We start from the raw sequence: 17325 nt of genomic DNA on the forward strand, positions 1-17325 counted from the left end.
GATGAGGTGTGATGCAGCTAGTTTTAGACTGAAGCTCAGTCGCCACTACACAGCACTCCCGTAGCAGTCACGGTATGCCAGTTAGTGCACTATTAAATGGTATGGTTTTGTTTTGAACAGATGTTGTAAATAGATAGACAGGTAGATAGCTTCTGGCTGCAGCTGTAAGAAGGTTTTGTGACTGATCCTTCAAGGAACGTAATTCAGGAGCCCTGGTTTAAGTTCCAAGGTCCATGGGGTCCTTGAGCCATGCAGACCATAGTAGCGGATAATTAGAGGGAAGAATACTCTTTGGCCAAAAACAAATGGAGAAGAACTAACTACTTAGATGATGGAAAGAAGCAGAAAGCTCAAATAGCCGGAACTTTTCCTCTGGACATTCATAATTACTTGGATATTTGTTTCTATTCTGAAGTAAACAGAATAGTCTTAAGAAAAGAGGATGACTGTATACTGGGATGAGCATAAATATTCAGCATGCTCTGTCCAGTATGCTTTTGTCTGAACATCGGGGGCAGAGAGAAAAACTGGATGGAAAAGGTAACCTCCCCAAGTTACAAAATAATCGATTATGTCTGAACATGCTCTTGAGAATAGCACCGACACAAGCATGAAAGCCTTCTGAGGACCAGGAACTAAACTCCACTCAAAGAGAGGGTAGGGACATGAGTAAAATCGAATGTGTCAAGGTGGCACCTAAAGTGAGATGTCATGAGGACAGTATAGTCCAATATACACAGACAAAGCGTTGATGCTGACATCATAACAATGCCAGACGCTCTAGTGAGTGAGATGCGGCCAGCAAGAAACCGTCCTGAAGATGGCAAAACTGAACTTGACTCAAAAAGGGGAGGGATGCAGTTGAATTTAAATGCATCCTGGTGGTGCCAAAAGTGAAGCATTGCAGAGACATCACAAGGCGCACTGACTGCACATCACTGTGACGCATAATGGGGACAGTGCGAGGCACACCAGTAAGAAGTGACAAGAGGACATCATGAGATGCACTGTGGAGTCTGCCAGCAAGAAGTGTCTTGAAGATGCCAAAACCAAATTCCACTCAAAAAGAGGGAGGAATGTGAGTGAAATCGAAGATGTCAGAGTGGTGCTGAAGATGATACATTGCAAGGCACACAGACAGTGTGTCAGTGTGGAATGTCACTAGGACATTACGAGACACACTGACACACAAGGTGCAGCCAGTAAGAAAGCATCCTGAAAATACCAGAACTGAACTCTATTCAAAGAGAGGGGAGGGACATGAGTGAATTCAAAGGCATCCAGGCTAAGTTCACAAGGCAAAACAACAGTTTGTCTCCAAAATGCTGTGAGGATGTTGTGAAATGCTGTGGGTTGCATCGGGTGGCCACAAGTGGCAAAGTGTCATTGAGAAGCATCTCAAGGACATCATAAGAGACAGTCATGATGCAGGGCAAGGCCCTGGGAACCAGAGCATCATAGCCTATGGGAATGAAACACAGCAGTGGCAGCCAGAGCAGGCTGGCAAGGGAGGAGAACAAGACAACCTCCGAAGTAGCAAGCCATGCAACTAACTTGACCAGACCAGGGTATTGGAGAAGCTGCAGTGGTAATCCATGCTCTGGAAAATGCAGGAAAGAGAACTGCAGCTACCACTAGCTAGAAGATGAGAGGCTAAACTAGAAGCCAGGGTGGTGAATAGCACAGCTCCAGAGAGTAAGACCAAGGTGGACATCAACCCAAATAGCAGCAGGAGCCAAACAAGAATCCTTGGCATGCCAGGCAGAACAACAATAAAGCTAAGTAGAACAAAACACAATATATCATCATCATCATCCAGACCTCCTTTCCCACCCTAGGGCTGGGTGACGAGTAGCAACGTCCAGACAACCCAGTATTGCCCAGTCCAGTGGGCCACGCTTCCATTCACTCATCAGTCAAGCCCCTGGAGTCCTGGCTTTATCTGATACGGCAGAAACTTCAGGGCCGTAACCAGGACTTGAAAACAGACGAGGCGAACACAGCCGTACTAGGGGGGCCCGGGAGCATGCTTCCCTGGAAAAATTTTTTTAGCCCTAGCAACAAATAATGCAGTTGCAGGTAAAATTGAACAGATTTAAATTAACTCGGAAAATTTCAAAAATGTTGCTACAGTTGTATGTTTTTATTAATGCCTTCTTTAGTGGTTGGGTACACTGCATTCAGTTATATAAATGTGTTCAGCAATACACCATTTTCATACATGCTAGAAAGGACTATTAGCATCATGTTAAACAGTAATGAAGCAAGTATTTTTAACCCCTTAACCGCGGGGCGTCACTTTCGTGACGCTTGGGAGCAAGGGATCATACCGCGGGGCGTCGCTTTTGTGATTCTGTGTTATTTTGAATTCACCCGGGCTTCCAAGTGGGGGCTTGTATCATCTATCGGTACTGCCAATGTCCAACACTAGTCAGCACTCCTAATCTCATCTGTACTCCCATCCATTGTTGACAATTTAGCCATTGCTCCCCGTTCTTGACTCCCCTCTCTACCCCCCCTCCATTACCCTATCCTCTCGCCTGCCCGGCCATGCTACGCTAAGTAAATCTTCCCTGGAATTTTTCACTGATTTCATCCATTGAAATAAGCCCTATGTCCTATTCTTATACCAAATAATATATACAAGAAAGAAATAAGGTAAGTGAGAGTGCCATACACCTGGAATTGGCTAATTATCACCTGACAACACCTCACGTGCACTCGTTCGCTAATTTTCGCTGTTTTTTTCCCCTTGAAACATGCCCTATAATCTATTTTCGTAATAAATATACATGTAAGGAGGGAAGGGAGAACCCTAAGTGATATTTACATTCACCTGGAACTACCTAATTTATAATGTATTGTCTAGATTTCCTGCCAATCATATCAGTGCTAGACAAAGCTGTTTCAAGATATAACATTGGTAGCTCTGAATATATATATCTCCTAAGTAGGCCTCTAATCTATTTTCGTAATAAATATACATGTAAGGAGGGAAGGGAGCAACCTAAGTGATATTTACATTCACCTGGAACTACCAAATTTATAATGTATTGTCTAGATTTCCTGCCAATCATATCATTGCTAGACTTAGCTGTTTCAAGAAGTAATATTGGTAACTCTGAATAACCCCTAGCAGGCCTCTACGCTGGTGGTCCTCCGTTATCACTCAGTTCTCTCTCAACTTCCGAAGCGAGAGTACGTATGTTTCTTCTTGCTGACTTCAAGGCCTTTTTTCACCCCCATGCAAATGGCCCTGTGACCTTTACCCCTACTAAACCTCGTGTGGAAAGAGGTAAAGGGCTGACAATTGATAAAAGAGTGACTACGATCTTTCTATTGAGTAAAACAGTGCAAGTGGAATTGTAAATAATGTGTAAATAATGTGTAAACAGCAAGTGAAAGTAATGAATGTAAATATACGTGAACAATGGAAAATAGTTTTATAAGTTATTTCAAGTGACAGTGCACAACACAGTGTAAATAAAATAGAAATGTAAATAACGTAAATAAAATAGAGAACGTAAATAGAAATGTAAATGAGTAGTATTATAAGAATACGAGTATATACCCTAGGAGTAATGAAAGTGAAAGTTTCACTCTAGCATGTCTGAATGCTATGAGTTATGAGAGTGAAGATGAAAGTGACATTCACTCTCAATGCCAGTATACAGGACGAGAAAGTGAATGCTACGTATTTTACTGAAAGAAATTGAATCCCTACAGTGACAATAAACTAATACTACTGAAGGAAACTTATGGATAAAGACTATAGATATATATAAGTGTTATATAGTAATAGAAATATAAAGTGTGAGGGGTTTTATGAATAATAAATGACAGACTACCAAGAGCGAACTAGTGCCAGTGCGACGATCAGACGCGCTCGTAATTTCCATTGCCTTCACAGTGTTTTTTTTTTTAGTATGGATCCCAAACTACTTGAAAATTGTAGAATAGTGTTTATAGTGTTTGTATCTGGCTGTGGTAATCATATTACGGGTTGTCGGGAAGTGTAAAGTGGAGACTTCGTTACCCTACTTCAGAGGTCTCCACAAGTCCTACGGTAACCGACGAAGGCTCAACAATCATTCCAGGAGAAAGCTGAAGGTATGTGCCATAAGCATATATAATTTTATTATTCTAGGACTAATAACTGATTTTTGGCAAATATTTTTTGAGAGTCTGTCGGAGCCCAAATAACCCCGCGGCGCACGCAAGTTATTGGTAAACAAGCCCGCGGTGTAGGGGTTAAAGGAAGGTACACCAACTCTGAGCGGGTGGTGACCACGCACTGTTTAGTGATCCAGCGAACACTAGCAACTTTCAGGAGTTTGTGGGGGCTCCTATTGCAGTAGGCTGTAGTAGCCTGTACTATTTAGTCACGTTGTGAGTTGGACTGATCCACTTCCAATGGCTCACTCACAAGTGCTGCGGGTTGAAGATGACAGGGATAAGTTTAAAGTTATGAACGCAATCAGAACAAGTCCCTGGACTTTGGGGTGGGGGTGGACTGAGCAGGTTGTTAAAGGAGGGGAGGGGGAGGGGAGATGCCAGACGAGGCAGCTGCCATGTCTGCCTCAAAGGTGGTTACGGACATGACTTTCACCACGTTCTGTAGCTCACATAAACGTATCTGATGAGTCAGTCCAAATGCTGTCACATTATAAAGGGGTGCCAAATCCCTGATCATGCACTTCTTCTCACAACATTCATCCAGGCAGCTCGATCTCTTGTCAGCCTCCTAGCCTCACTGATGTCCATACCTCTCTTCCTCACACACTCACCCACCATATCCCTCCACCTTCTCCTTGGCCCACCTCGCCTCCTCCCTCCTTCAGATTCCTCGGGTGTACATTTTTTCACCACCCTGTTGTTATCCAGTCTCTCCACGTGACCATACTATCTCATTACACTTTCTTCAATTCTGGTGTCCACAGACTACCTTACTCCGCATCTTTCATGAATCACATCATTTCATATCCTATCCACTCTCTGTGCTCCACATACATTCCTCAGCAGTCCCATCTCCACTGCTGTCACTCTTGACTTTTCAAGCCACACCATAGTCTCACATCCATATATTTAAGCTGGCACTAACACTCCTTCATGTAAGCGTTGCACAGCTGCAACACTCAAGCCTCTGTTTCTTATCAAGGCCTTCATTGCACCAACTACTTTCCTTCCTTGTATCACTCTACTTCCCACTTCTTTTGCACATTTTCCTCTCTTTTCTTTCACTGTACCCAGGTATTCGAACTCTCTCACCAATTCCAGTCACTCTCCATTCACTGTAACATCACACTGGGATTCACCTTCTCTCTTTACTCTTTTCTGCATTTACTCTTAAGGCACGACGCTCACAGACATCAGCAAAACTATGCACTAGTCTACCAAGCTCTTGTCTGGTGTTTGCAAGTAGTACTGTATCATCAGCATACGAGTACAACAAATTTGAGATATTTCATCCATCACCATTCATCACCAATGCCATCTCTCTCTCTCTGTTACTTGTGTTTTTACTTCTCTCATAACCCCATCCATATATATATATATATATATATATATATTGAACAACCATGGGGACATCACACAACCTTGTTGCATGCCCACACTAATCATGAACCACTCACTTAGAAGCCCATTTACCCTTACACAATCCTCTCTGCTGTTATAAAAACTCTTGGCGGCACCTAACAGGTTACCATCTACACCGTACATATGCAGAACCTTCCACAATCCTTCTCTTTCTACTTTGTCGTATGCTTTTTCCAGGTCCATAAATGTCATAAAATGTCTTATGGTCCTTCTCACAAGCCTTCTCCACTATCTGTCTCACTGCAAATACTTGATCCACACATCCTTTGCCACTCCTAAAGCCACCCTGTTCATCACTCACTAGGACTTCTGGTATCTCTCTTACTTTCTGTCTAATAATTCTTCCATATACCTTCCCTACCACACTTAATAAACTTATGCCACGATAATTCTTGCACTCACTTTGCTCGCCTTTATTTTTGTACAGGGATACAATCACAGCCTTTTTCCACTTTGCTGGCTCAGTTTCACTCATCCATGCCTTCTTACATATATCCAACAAGCATTTCATTCCTCTCTCTCCATTGCACATAGTCTAATCAACTCTGCATACACCTCATTGACCCTAGCTGCTTTCCCATTTCTCAGCTGGATCACAGCGTTCTTCTTCGGTTCGAGGGTCACATTTCATGGCACTGCATTCCTTTTCTGCACACCCCCAAAACCAATCATGTTTATAGTGGCGCTGCTTTCTCTGTTCCCATTCGTCAGGCTTTCAAAATATTCATTCCATCTGGTCTTTACTTCATCCCCATGGATTAATAATCTACTACATACATCCTTCACACTTTCACATTTCTTTCTGCTGTCACTTCTTTATTTCTGCACCTGTTTCCAGAATAACTTCTTATTTTTAGAGTAGTTTGCATTCATTTTACTTCCTAGATCATCATTTACCTTCTTCTTTTTCCTTTTCACAAGTCTCTTTATGTGCTTCTTGCTCTCAATATAATTAGTTCTTACTTCAACTGAACCCCAGTTCTGTAACCACTTTAACCACTTCTTCCTCGTTTCTTTCACTGCTCTCTTAACCTCTTCATCTCATAGTGCCATACCTTTCTTCTTTGTTGTTACTCGTACCACACCACACACCACTATAGCATTCCTAACTAAGCAGTCCCTATATGATTTCCACAGGCTGTCCAGATCCATTTCATTCCAATTCATTGATTCCAACTCCTCCCCTACTTTGGTCCTGTATATATCTGCCATTTCTTTGATCCTCAGCTTCTCGACTTTCAGTCTTTCTCCCTGACTGCTCCTCTCTCTCCTGGTCCACCTCACTCGTCTCAGGTTGATCTTGCACACCACAATCATATAATGTGAGAGACCTCCACATCATCCTCTCATGGCCCTCGTATTAGCAACCATTCCCAGCATTGACCTTTCTATGAGCACATAATCAGTCAGGCTCCATTCAACACTGTCCTCATTCCCTCTGTACCATGTATATTTATATGCATCTTTGTGTTTGAAATACAAGTTACAAATGCACAGTCTCCATTCCTGACACATATCCTTCAGTTGCTTCCCATTGTCATTTTCTCCTGGTACTCCATTACAACCCATTATGTCAGCCTCAGGACCAGTGTTTACTCTTCCATTCATATCGGCCATTATAATCACTTTATAGCTAACCCATCTATTGCTTAGCGAGATTTTTTGTCTTTTCCCTAATGTGGTTTATTCCACTTGAGCGAATATTACCCTGGAACTACCTTCCAGGGGCAGGTATGGACCTATTAGCTAATTAAGCACTACACACTGCCTGAGGCCAGTATATTTAATACTGCCCACCAAGGCAGGGCAGTTTGATCCGTGCTACATGAAAAGCAGATGTAAAGTGAAAAATTATGATGATAATCTATCTATCTATCTATCTATTGCCAGACGCCTCAATCCCGTTTGGGGTGGCCACAAACAAATCGCCTCCAAGTCGCCCTGTCCCCCGCCATTTCACTGCCCTGCTCCCAACTCACACCCCCCTCTCTCATATACCTCTCCACCCCATCCCTCCATCTCATCCTCGGTCTCCCCCTCCCTCTTCCACCCTCCACCTCACTCACATACACTCTCTTCGTCAATCTTTCACCCTCCATCCTCTCCACATGGCCAAACCACCTCAGTGTGTTCCTCACAACGCTTCCTATCACATCCACATCCACACCACAACGCTCCTTTATATCCTCATTCGTCAGCCTGTCTCTCCACGTGACTCCACAGGCTCCTCTTAAATAACTCATTTCCACTGCTCTCACTCTTGACTTGTGTCCTTCCAACAATGTCCAAGCTTCACTTCCGTACGTTAGAGTTGGTATCACAATACTGTCATGTAGTAACTTTTTTACTTCCATGCTCACTTCCCTGTTTCTTATCACTGCTTTTAAGGAACCAGCAACCTTTCTTCCCTGCTGTACCCTTTCAAGCACTTCACCCTCCAAACCTCCATCCTTACTCATCACACTACCCAAATACTTAAACGTACTCACATTTTCCAATTCCAATTCCAATTCCAAGAGAGTGTGTAAGAAACGGAACCTAAAGGTGAATGTAGGGAAGAGTAAAGTGATGGTCTTTGAGAGAGGTGAAGTCAGTGAATGTACAGCGAGGTTGGATGGTGAGGAATTGGAAAATGATGATAATGTGATTCAAATATCATAGGTACAGTTGCCCCAAGAAGTGATGGCAGAGTTTCAGATTGCTTCGGTCACTGCACTGATATACATTTAATGAAAACTTGGTGAATATTTGGTAAAACTTCTGTGCTTCCTTTACGTCATATAAAATAAAATATATATCACGCTAAGAAGTACGTGAAATGAATAACATGAGGTAGTGACATAATAGAAGTTAACACTCAGATATACGTCTCCCGATTTGAACAAATGTGTAATGTATTACTCCGCACACGGAGCGCCGCGTAACCTCTTTCATGATGTATTTGCTTCCTGGGGTTTCAAATACAGAATGCTCTAGCTTCGAAGACCAGTTAAGGAAAACTGTTGTGTCTGCAATACACCACCTTATTTTCAATTGCTGTGGTGATGATACAGCAACAATAAGGATGCCGCTGCAATGAAGTTTATCTTAGTAATAATACCCTACCTGCAGTAGCAGCAAGACCATTCTGCCTTTTATTCCTTGTCTTCCTCTCACTTATAGTGACTTTATTCCTAACTGATGCAAAATTATCTTAAGCTGTAAGAAGATATGACAGATTTTATCCTTTTCTCATACACTAGACAATGAAGAGGACGAAAGCATGAGCTTATACTCTTGCAGTGCAAAGCACATACTTTTTGCTCTATCTCTAGTATCCTTCTCTTAAAATTAATCTCTGTGCCCTGCCTAACTGAAAATGCTGATCTGAAAGTGTTGAAATCAGTGGCTAGTTTATGAACATTTGCATTTTATTTCTCTTGCCAATTGTTTAGACACTAAGGACACTAGGCTATGACACAAGTTTGTCATTATCTGAAGAGCTCCGACTATCGGCAAATTTTCGAGGTTTTCCTTATTTTTCATTCATAGATAGTCCTCTGGCTTATATTAAAGCTTCAAGAGAATTTTCTTAATGAAAAACTGGCCAAATGCAATCTAATAACTGCATGTTTTTGAGTAAAAGTTTGTTTCCTTCCGTGCATGTTGATCGAACCATTTAAAGTAGCCTATTGACTTACGCTGCATTCCCGCTTTCTGTTGTCGTCCGTGAAGAAAAAAAAAAACGGATATAAATGATTTTAAATATTCCTTAGTATTGTAACGGGAACTATTTTATAAATAATAATGACTGATTTTAATTTATTATTAAAGCGCATTTCTTTTTAGGCTTACGCAACTAAAAAATTATTGTGTGTTACCATATTAGATATGAACTCCGCAAAATATTCCTGACTGTCCTTGAGCGATAGTTCTGAAATTTCAATTAGTTCCGTTTAGGATTTCCAATTATCATAACTAACAAACGGATTCCTACAATTTTGAAATACTGTATAATGTTACTTTTCCATTTACTCATTGTTTTCTGTAAAAGTTTTTACATAATAGCTTTCTCCTTGTAAAGATTTAGGGAAGAGTATGTACATTGTTGCTGACCGAAAACTTCTGGATACTCTGCCGTCACTTCTTAGGTCGACTGTACCAAGCATGCTTTAATGGTAGTCTTCTTGTACTGGTAACTTTTCATCTTTGGAAGCTATGTTTTCACCTGATTATTATAAAATGGGAGTTTGACGGAACAGGGAAGGCCTGTGATTGCTGCTGCTAATGTGAGTAGGGCAATAGGCAGGATGCAGTTGAGGAAGGCAGGTGGGGGGGGGGGGTTCTGGGCTGACTGCTGAGATGTTGAAGGCCTCAGAAGATATAGGAGTGAGTTAAATTACTGGATTGATAAATCTTATTAGATATGAGTGTTTTGTCCCAGATGACTAGCTGAAGAATGTGATTGTAAATGTGTATAAGAGGAAGGGTGATGCTGTGGAAAGAGGAAATTATAGAGGCTTAAAACTTTTGGACCAGATAATGAAGGTAAGGAAGAGAGTTCTAGAAGGTATGACAAGGGAGAGAGTGAATACTGATGTGATGCAGTTTGGGTTTATGCTAGGTAAAGGGACCACTGATGCCATATTCATTGTCTGACAGCCTGAGGAAACATATAAGGAAAGAAAATGGAGCTGTACTTTGTTTTTCTTGATTTGGAGAAGGCTTTTGACAGAGTCACTAGGGACGTGGTGAAATGGGCAGTGAGAAAGCTTGGGATCAAGGAGTGGCTGGTCAGACAGGTTTTGGCTCTTTTTGAGGGTGCTCGAACCCAGGTAAGATCAAATGGAAATTTGAGAGATGAGTTTTGTGTGAATGTTTGAATGCATCAGGGGTCAGTCTTGAGCCCCACATTGGTAATTGAAACTCTCTCGCGTGACTTCAGAAATAGACTTATGTGAGAGTCTTGGTGTTGATTGCAAAGAATGAAAGGGATGCAAACGAAAGATTTAGGAAAAGGAGAGACAGAATGGGGCACAAGTGTTTTAAAGTAAATATAGATAAAACAAAAGTGATGATATCTAGGGCTGGTGGCTGTAGTCAGAGCAGAGGGAGTTTGGTTTGCCACAAGGATGTGGGAGTAATTCATTTGGTGCAGTGTTTGTAATGAGCGGGTGCAAAAAAAAAAAAAGTTGTAGTGGTATTGGAGGTAGGATGTGAAATAATGCTGATTTTGTATGTTTGCTGTGTTGAGGAGAGGATGTAGAGATTGTCAGGCATGAAAGGATTGTCTTGCTGGAAAGTCTCGAGTGTGTTTAGGAGTTTTTGAATTAATTAGTGCTGTGCTGAGGAAGGGTAGGGTGAGATGGTCTGGGCATGTTGAGAGGAGGGAGAATGATAATTGGGTGCGGAAGGTGAGAAGCGTGAAAGTCAGGGGTAGGGTTACGAGAGGCAGACCACAAAAGACCTGGGATGAGGTCGTAGAGCTTGACCTCATGGGTGAGGGACCAAATAGGGAGGCTGCCACAGACTGAGCAGCATGGAGAGCCACCATTAGGTGACCAAAGCTGGAGCATGCAAACATTTTGGAGCCTTTATAAATAATATGGTACGATACAATATGACAACATACTTAAGCTGTACTGCAGCCTGGAAAAACAAAGCAAAAAATTTACTGGCTTCTGAGGGTTTAGTGCTGCTGTAGCTGAGTGTCTCATACAGGGCCTAGATTATTGTATGTTTCTGCACTGTTTAATAATTCCAGCAAAGAAAACTGTATTGATATTGAAAAAACATTGGCCAAGCACTCGAAACCTTTTGGCCTGACCCTCCTCTTACTCTTCTGTATCCTTGATAAGTAATGATGTTCTAAGTGTTCAATGCAAATCGTCCACACTTGCACACAGCGCTTTCCTCTTTCCTTGATAAAAAAAATTTGAAATGCGTGGAATAAAATTCCCTTTCTAGCAAATGTGAACATATAGTTATATGACTTTAACCTTCCGTCCTTCATTGAATGAAGAAAGCTTATAGAATAGGATAGAGGAGACTGGGAAAGTGGGCAAGAGGTGAATTTAGGGAGAAGGTGAAGTAAGGAGGTAAACCTGCCAATGCCATGTGTTTATAGTATAAGTAAAATATTTATAAAGGTTACCCTTGTGCTATTTATTTTTATTTTATTTTTTTCAGGAACAGGACAAGCTTGAGGAGAAAGGTGGTATAGATGTTCACCAGATTCGCAGTGTCAAAGTTAACAGGGGTGGCAGTCGACACATTCCCAAGGCATTTGAAATATTTACAGACAATAAGTCATTTGTACTGAAAGCCAAGGTATGTTGAGTGTAGTTAATAATGCATTGAGAGTGGTAAGTTGGAGCTGAACATTTGTATACTCCATCATGTGTGATTAAGATGTTACTTTGATTTCAAGATCCTTGAGTTTTATTTTTTTCCATTGTTTTATTATAATAACCATTGCTGAAATGTGTGAGTGAGTGAGGATGGATTTAAATTTGTGGAGGACTTCTTGGTAAAATGATAAATAGGAGAAGGCTGTTTATAAAGAGTTGTACTTATGTAATATTGTACCGCAAGAAGAAAAGTGACTGGTCCCATGAAGAGTTTGATGCTGAGCAGATAAGTATAGAGGGCATGAGGACTGCATGAGGGAGAGTTAGAATCCTCATTTTCAGTTGGATGTGAGACATGAATATTAAAGGTTTAGACTAAGGACAGTAGAAATGGATCTCTTGAGAAGATAGGCTCCTATTTAGCCTTAAGCTTTTTTTTTTTTTCATCTGGGAAAATTATTAAATAAAAGTAGCACCATATACTGGCAGTCACTGCGACACAAAAATGCAGTAGTAGGGAGGGAACTATCTCAACATAGCCATCAGTGTAGGAGAGAGGTGCTGCAAAATCAGGGCTTATATTAAAATTAGTAGAAACTGTTCTTAATGTTTCATGTTATCTGGGTTTGGCTTGTGATGTGAGGACATTGACCCTTACCTAAGTTGTTGACCAAATGGACCTGATGTGACTCCTTAATCCACACAAATACATCATTCTGGTAATAAGATGTGTTCGCACTCTGCTTAGGGAAGAAGTTTTAACACACTGTTGGTTCAGCACTTTGCAGTACCTTAGTTGGGCTACTTTCCAACAAAGGTAACCAAGTCTTGTACCCGACAAGAGTTCCACCTGGACCACCTATTCGCGGGATATGGTTGACGTGGCAACAGCACCTGTGTGTGTGTGTTTGTGTGTACATGCCCGAGAGTGTTTCAAATCGCCAAGCTTCATCCTCTGTGTTGTGTTATATTATTATGTGGTGATGTCTCCATGGCTGTTTAATATATATATGGATGGGGTTATAAAGGTGGTGCAAGGTAGGGCAGTGGATGTGGGGCTGGCCCTAATGAATGAGGGTCAGATTTGGAAGCTTCCGGTGTTGCTGTTTGCTGATGATACAGTATTGTTGAGTGAAGATGAATGGGAGTTGCAAGGTTTGGTGAATGAATTTGGGACAGTGTGTAGGAGGAGGAAGCTGAAAGTTAATGTAAACAAAAGTAAAGTTATGGTGTTTGAGAGGAGTGAAGTCACAGAGTGTGCAGTGAGGTTGGATGGTGAGGATATGGAGAATGTGAGTGCATTCAAGTACTTGGGTAGTGTGGTGAGTAAGGATGGAACTTTGGGGGATGAAGTATGTGAAAGGGTACAGCAGGGAAGGAAGGTTGTTGGTACACTGAAAGCAGTGATGAGAAATAGGGAGGTGAGTATGGAAGTTAAGAAGTCACTGCATGATGGTATTGTGATTCCTACCCTGACGTATGGAAGCGAGGCGTGGACCTTGCAAGAGGGGAACAAGTCAAGAGTGAGAGCAGTGAAAATGAGTTACTTGAGAGGAGCATGTGGAGTGATGTGGAGGGACAGGTTGATGAATGAAGAAGTGAAGGAACGTTGTGAGGTAGATGTGGATGTGGTTGAGAAGATTAGGAGAAATACATTGAGGTGGTTTGGACTTGTGGAGAGAATGGAGAATGAAAGACTGACTAAGAGGGTGTATGTAGGTGAGGTGGAGGGAGGGAGAGGGAGGGGTAGACCGAGGATGAGGTGGAGGGATGGAGTTGAGAGGTATATGAGGGAGGGGGGGGTGAGTTGGGGGGAGGGTAGTCAAATGGTGGGTGTCAGAGTGACTTGGAGGCGTTTTGTCTGCGGCCACCCTTTACGGGAATAGGGCGTCGGGCTATAGATAGATAGATAGACATTGTATTATCCTGTGATATTGGCTAATAAATATTGTGTGATTGTTTGGGATAATGAGCAGTGGTGCACTATGCTATTTATAAAGTCTAGGTTATATAACATAATTTTTTTCTTATCTTGTAGCGTGAACCACGATACAGGTTGAGTTGTGGTTCAGAAACAGTAAGCAAGTTCACCCACAAATGGCACGATGTAGGGAGAAGGGGAAAGTATGGGAGTGAGATGAAGGGGGATGAAGTGGGAGTCATGTTGTTTACTCCAGCAGTTATAGGTTTTTCTGCCATTACAGTATATTTATCAAGGTCAGTGATATCCTGAATCCTAATGATAATAAACCTATTTATTTTTTATTATCGTTATTATAGACAACTGATTACACACTTTAAATTACACCAAACATACGATTCTATATGCTTATTTTCCTTTGGAACAACAGAATTCATAAAAGGATTTCATTCAGTACACAGAATGTCAAATACAGTATGTGTGTGTGTGAGTGAGTGAGTATGGATGTGGGATAATACGTGTGGTGGAGGTGGGGAAAGTGTAGCATGTGATATGCGTGTGTCATAATGGTAATGTGGCTGTGTGCTTGTGTGGCTAAGGACGTCCACAACTGATATACGTAATCTGTGCCTTTAACACTTGATGACACACACCATAGAAGTTATTAGGTTCTGTTTATAAGTTTGTAGCATATTACATGATTACATTGTATATGATTATGTTTTCGGGGTGGGACACTGAGATATTGGAAAAATGTATTATAAGTGGCATAATACATGAATAACAATATATCAGGAAGAAATATTACCATATTATAAAATCCATTAAACAAATAACGTTGTAGGTGCAGTGTTTCTTAAGCTTAGCTTATCAGATTTCCTTTGATCAGTATATTACGTTATACTATAACTTTGAGTTCAGTAATATATATGATATACTGTATATAGAAAAATAAGTGATGTCACAGTGGCTCACCCAGTGGATGTTCACTTAAAGTTTCATCGAATAGACAGCAAATACAGATGTTGGTAGTTTACCAGTAGGCCTATTTGTTATTGATCACACACTGACCACCTTATTCCTCAGCAGTTTTATTAAATCTTTATCATGATTGCAAAACAGCATGTCAGCAGATGGCAAATGTCTAGCAAGTTGGCGAGATGTCTAGAGTTGTCATTGTGCCAATCAAGAAACCATCATATTTTAATGGAAAGAAATGTGCCATTGTAACTGGAAAGTTGCATTAAGAAATGCAAATGAATGTGCCTAATTCGTGTATAAATTTCCCCAAATACAGATCATGTCAGTCAGCAAAATTAGTGTTGCATCAGCTATATTCTCAGGTAAGTCATAGTTATTAAAATCACTGTTATATATACTGTATAGAGTAATATAACTTATCTGAGAATATAGCTGATACAGCACTGTATTATACATTTTGCAGACTTACATGATTTGTATCTGGGGGCACTTATACAGGAATTAGGCATGTTCGTGTGCATTTCTTAACGTTACTTTCCAGTTACAATGGCATGTTTCTTTCCATTAAAATATGATGCTTTCTTGATTGGCACAATGACAACTCTAGACATCTCGCCAACTCACTAGACATCTTGCCATCTGCTGACATGCTGTTTCGCAATCATGATAAAGATTTAATAAAACTGCTGAGGAATAAGTTGGTCAGTGTGTGATCAGTAACAAATAGGCCTACTGGTAAACTACTAACAACAGTACTTGCTGTCTGTTCGATGTAGCTTTAAGTGAACATCCACTGAGTGAGCCACCATGACATCACTTATTTTCAATATATAACATATATATTACTGAACTCAAAGCTATAGTATAACGTAATATACTGATCAAAGGAAATCCGATAAGCTAAGCTTAAGAAACGCTGCACCTACAATGTTATTTGTTTAATGGATTTTATCTATCTATCTATTGCCAGACGCCTCAATCCCGTTTGGGGTGGCCACAAACAAATCGCCTCCACGTTGCCCTGTCCCCGGCCATTTCATTGCCCTGCTTCTAACTCACACCCCCCTCACTCATATACCTCTCAACCCCATCCCTCCATCTCATCCTCGGCCTCCCCCTCCCTCTTCCCCCCTCCACCTCACTCACATACACTCTATTCGTCAGTCTTTCACCCTCCATCCTCTCCACATGGCCAAACCACCTCAGTGTGTTCCTCATAACGCTTCCTGTGACATCCACATCCACACCACAATGCTTCTTTATATCCTCATTCGTCAGCCTGTCTCTCCATGTGACTCCACAGGCTCCTGTTAAATAACTCATTTCCACTGCTCTCACTCTTGACTCGTGTCCTTCCAACAACGTCCAAGCTTCACTTCCATACGTTAGAGTTGGTATCACAATACTGTCATGTAGTAACTTTTTCACTTCCATGCTCACTTGCCTGTTTCTTATCACTGCTTTCAAAGAACCAGCAACCTTTCTTCCCTGCTGTACCCTTTCAAGCACTTCACCCTCCAAACCTCCATCCTTACTCATCACACTACCTAAGTACTTAAACGTACTCACATTTTCCAATTCCTCACCATCCAACGTCACTGTACATTCACTGACTTCACCTCTCTCAAAGACCATTACTTTACTCTTCCCTACATTCACCTTTAGATTCCGTTTCTTACACACTCTCCCAAACTCATCCACCAAGCCTTGCAGCTCCCCTTCGTCTTCACTCAACAACACAGTATCATCTGCAGACAACAGTATAGGGAGTTTCCAAACACTATCCTCTCTCACCAGGGCCACTCCAACGTCCACTACCCTACCTTGTACCTCTTTTATTACCCCATCCATGTACAGATTGAACAACCATGGAGACATGACACATCCCTGTTTCAACCCAACCTTCAAAGAGAAAAATTCACTTAGTTCACCATCCACACGCACTGCAGCCTTAGCACCATCATACATACCCTTCACAGCATTCAACAACTTCCCATCTACTCCATATATTCTTAATACATTCCACAATCCATGTCTATCGACCCTGTCATATGCTTTCTCCAAATCCATGAAAGCCGCATACAACTTTTTTCCCTTCTCTAGAAACTTTTCCACTAAAGATCTAAGAATGAATATCTCTATCTACACAACCTCTTCCTTTCCTAAAGCCTCCCTGTTCTTCTCCAACTAATTCCTCTGTTCTTTCTCTAACTCTGTCAATAAGTATCCTACCATACACTTTTCCTATTATGCTAAGACAAATGCCCTTATGATTACCTCAAACTTCTTTTTCCCGTTTTCCTTTGTACAAAGGAATAATTATACCTGACTTCCAATCCTCTGGGACTCTACCTTCCTCCCAGGCCAATCTACACATCTTCCACATCCATTCTACTACTATCTCTCCCCCATGCTTCAGCATTTCACCACACACTCCATCAATTCCTGGGGCTTTCCCCAATTTAACTTTCTTCATTGCTTCCACAACTTCTGTCC

General features: G+C 41.4%; 1 protein-coding gene across 1 annotated transcript in view; it reads left to right on the forward strand.

The window, feature by feature from the left end:
* The window catches only part of melt (ventricular zone expressed PH domain-containing protein melted), a 671576-nt gene that overhangs the window by 630324 nt on the left and 23927 nt on the right, over window positions 1-17325 (forward strand). The window contains exon 21 of the mRNA XM_080267230.1: window positions 11767-11907. Coding sequence (XP_080123356.1) covers window positions 11767-11907 — 141 coding nt within the window. The remainder of the gene's footprint in view (window positions 1-11766; window positions 11908-17325) is intronic.

This window comes from Coenobita brevimanus, chromosome 23 (genome assembly GCF_032717465.1).
Source record: "Coenobita brevimanus isolate Jiangsu-jjx chromosome 23, ASM3271746v2, whole genome shotgun sequence".
In the NCBI taxonomy this organism is placed as follows: Eukaryota; Metazoa; Arthropoda; class Malacostraca; order Decapoda; family Coenobitidae; genus Coenobita; species Coenobita brevimanus.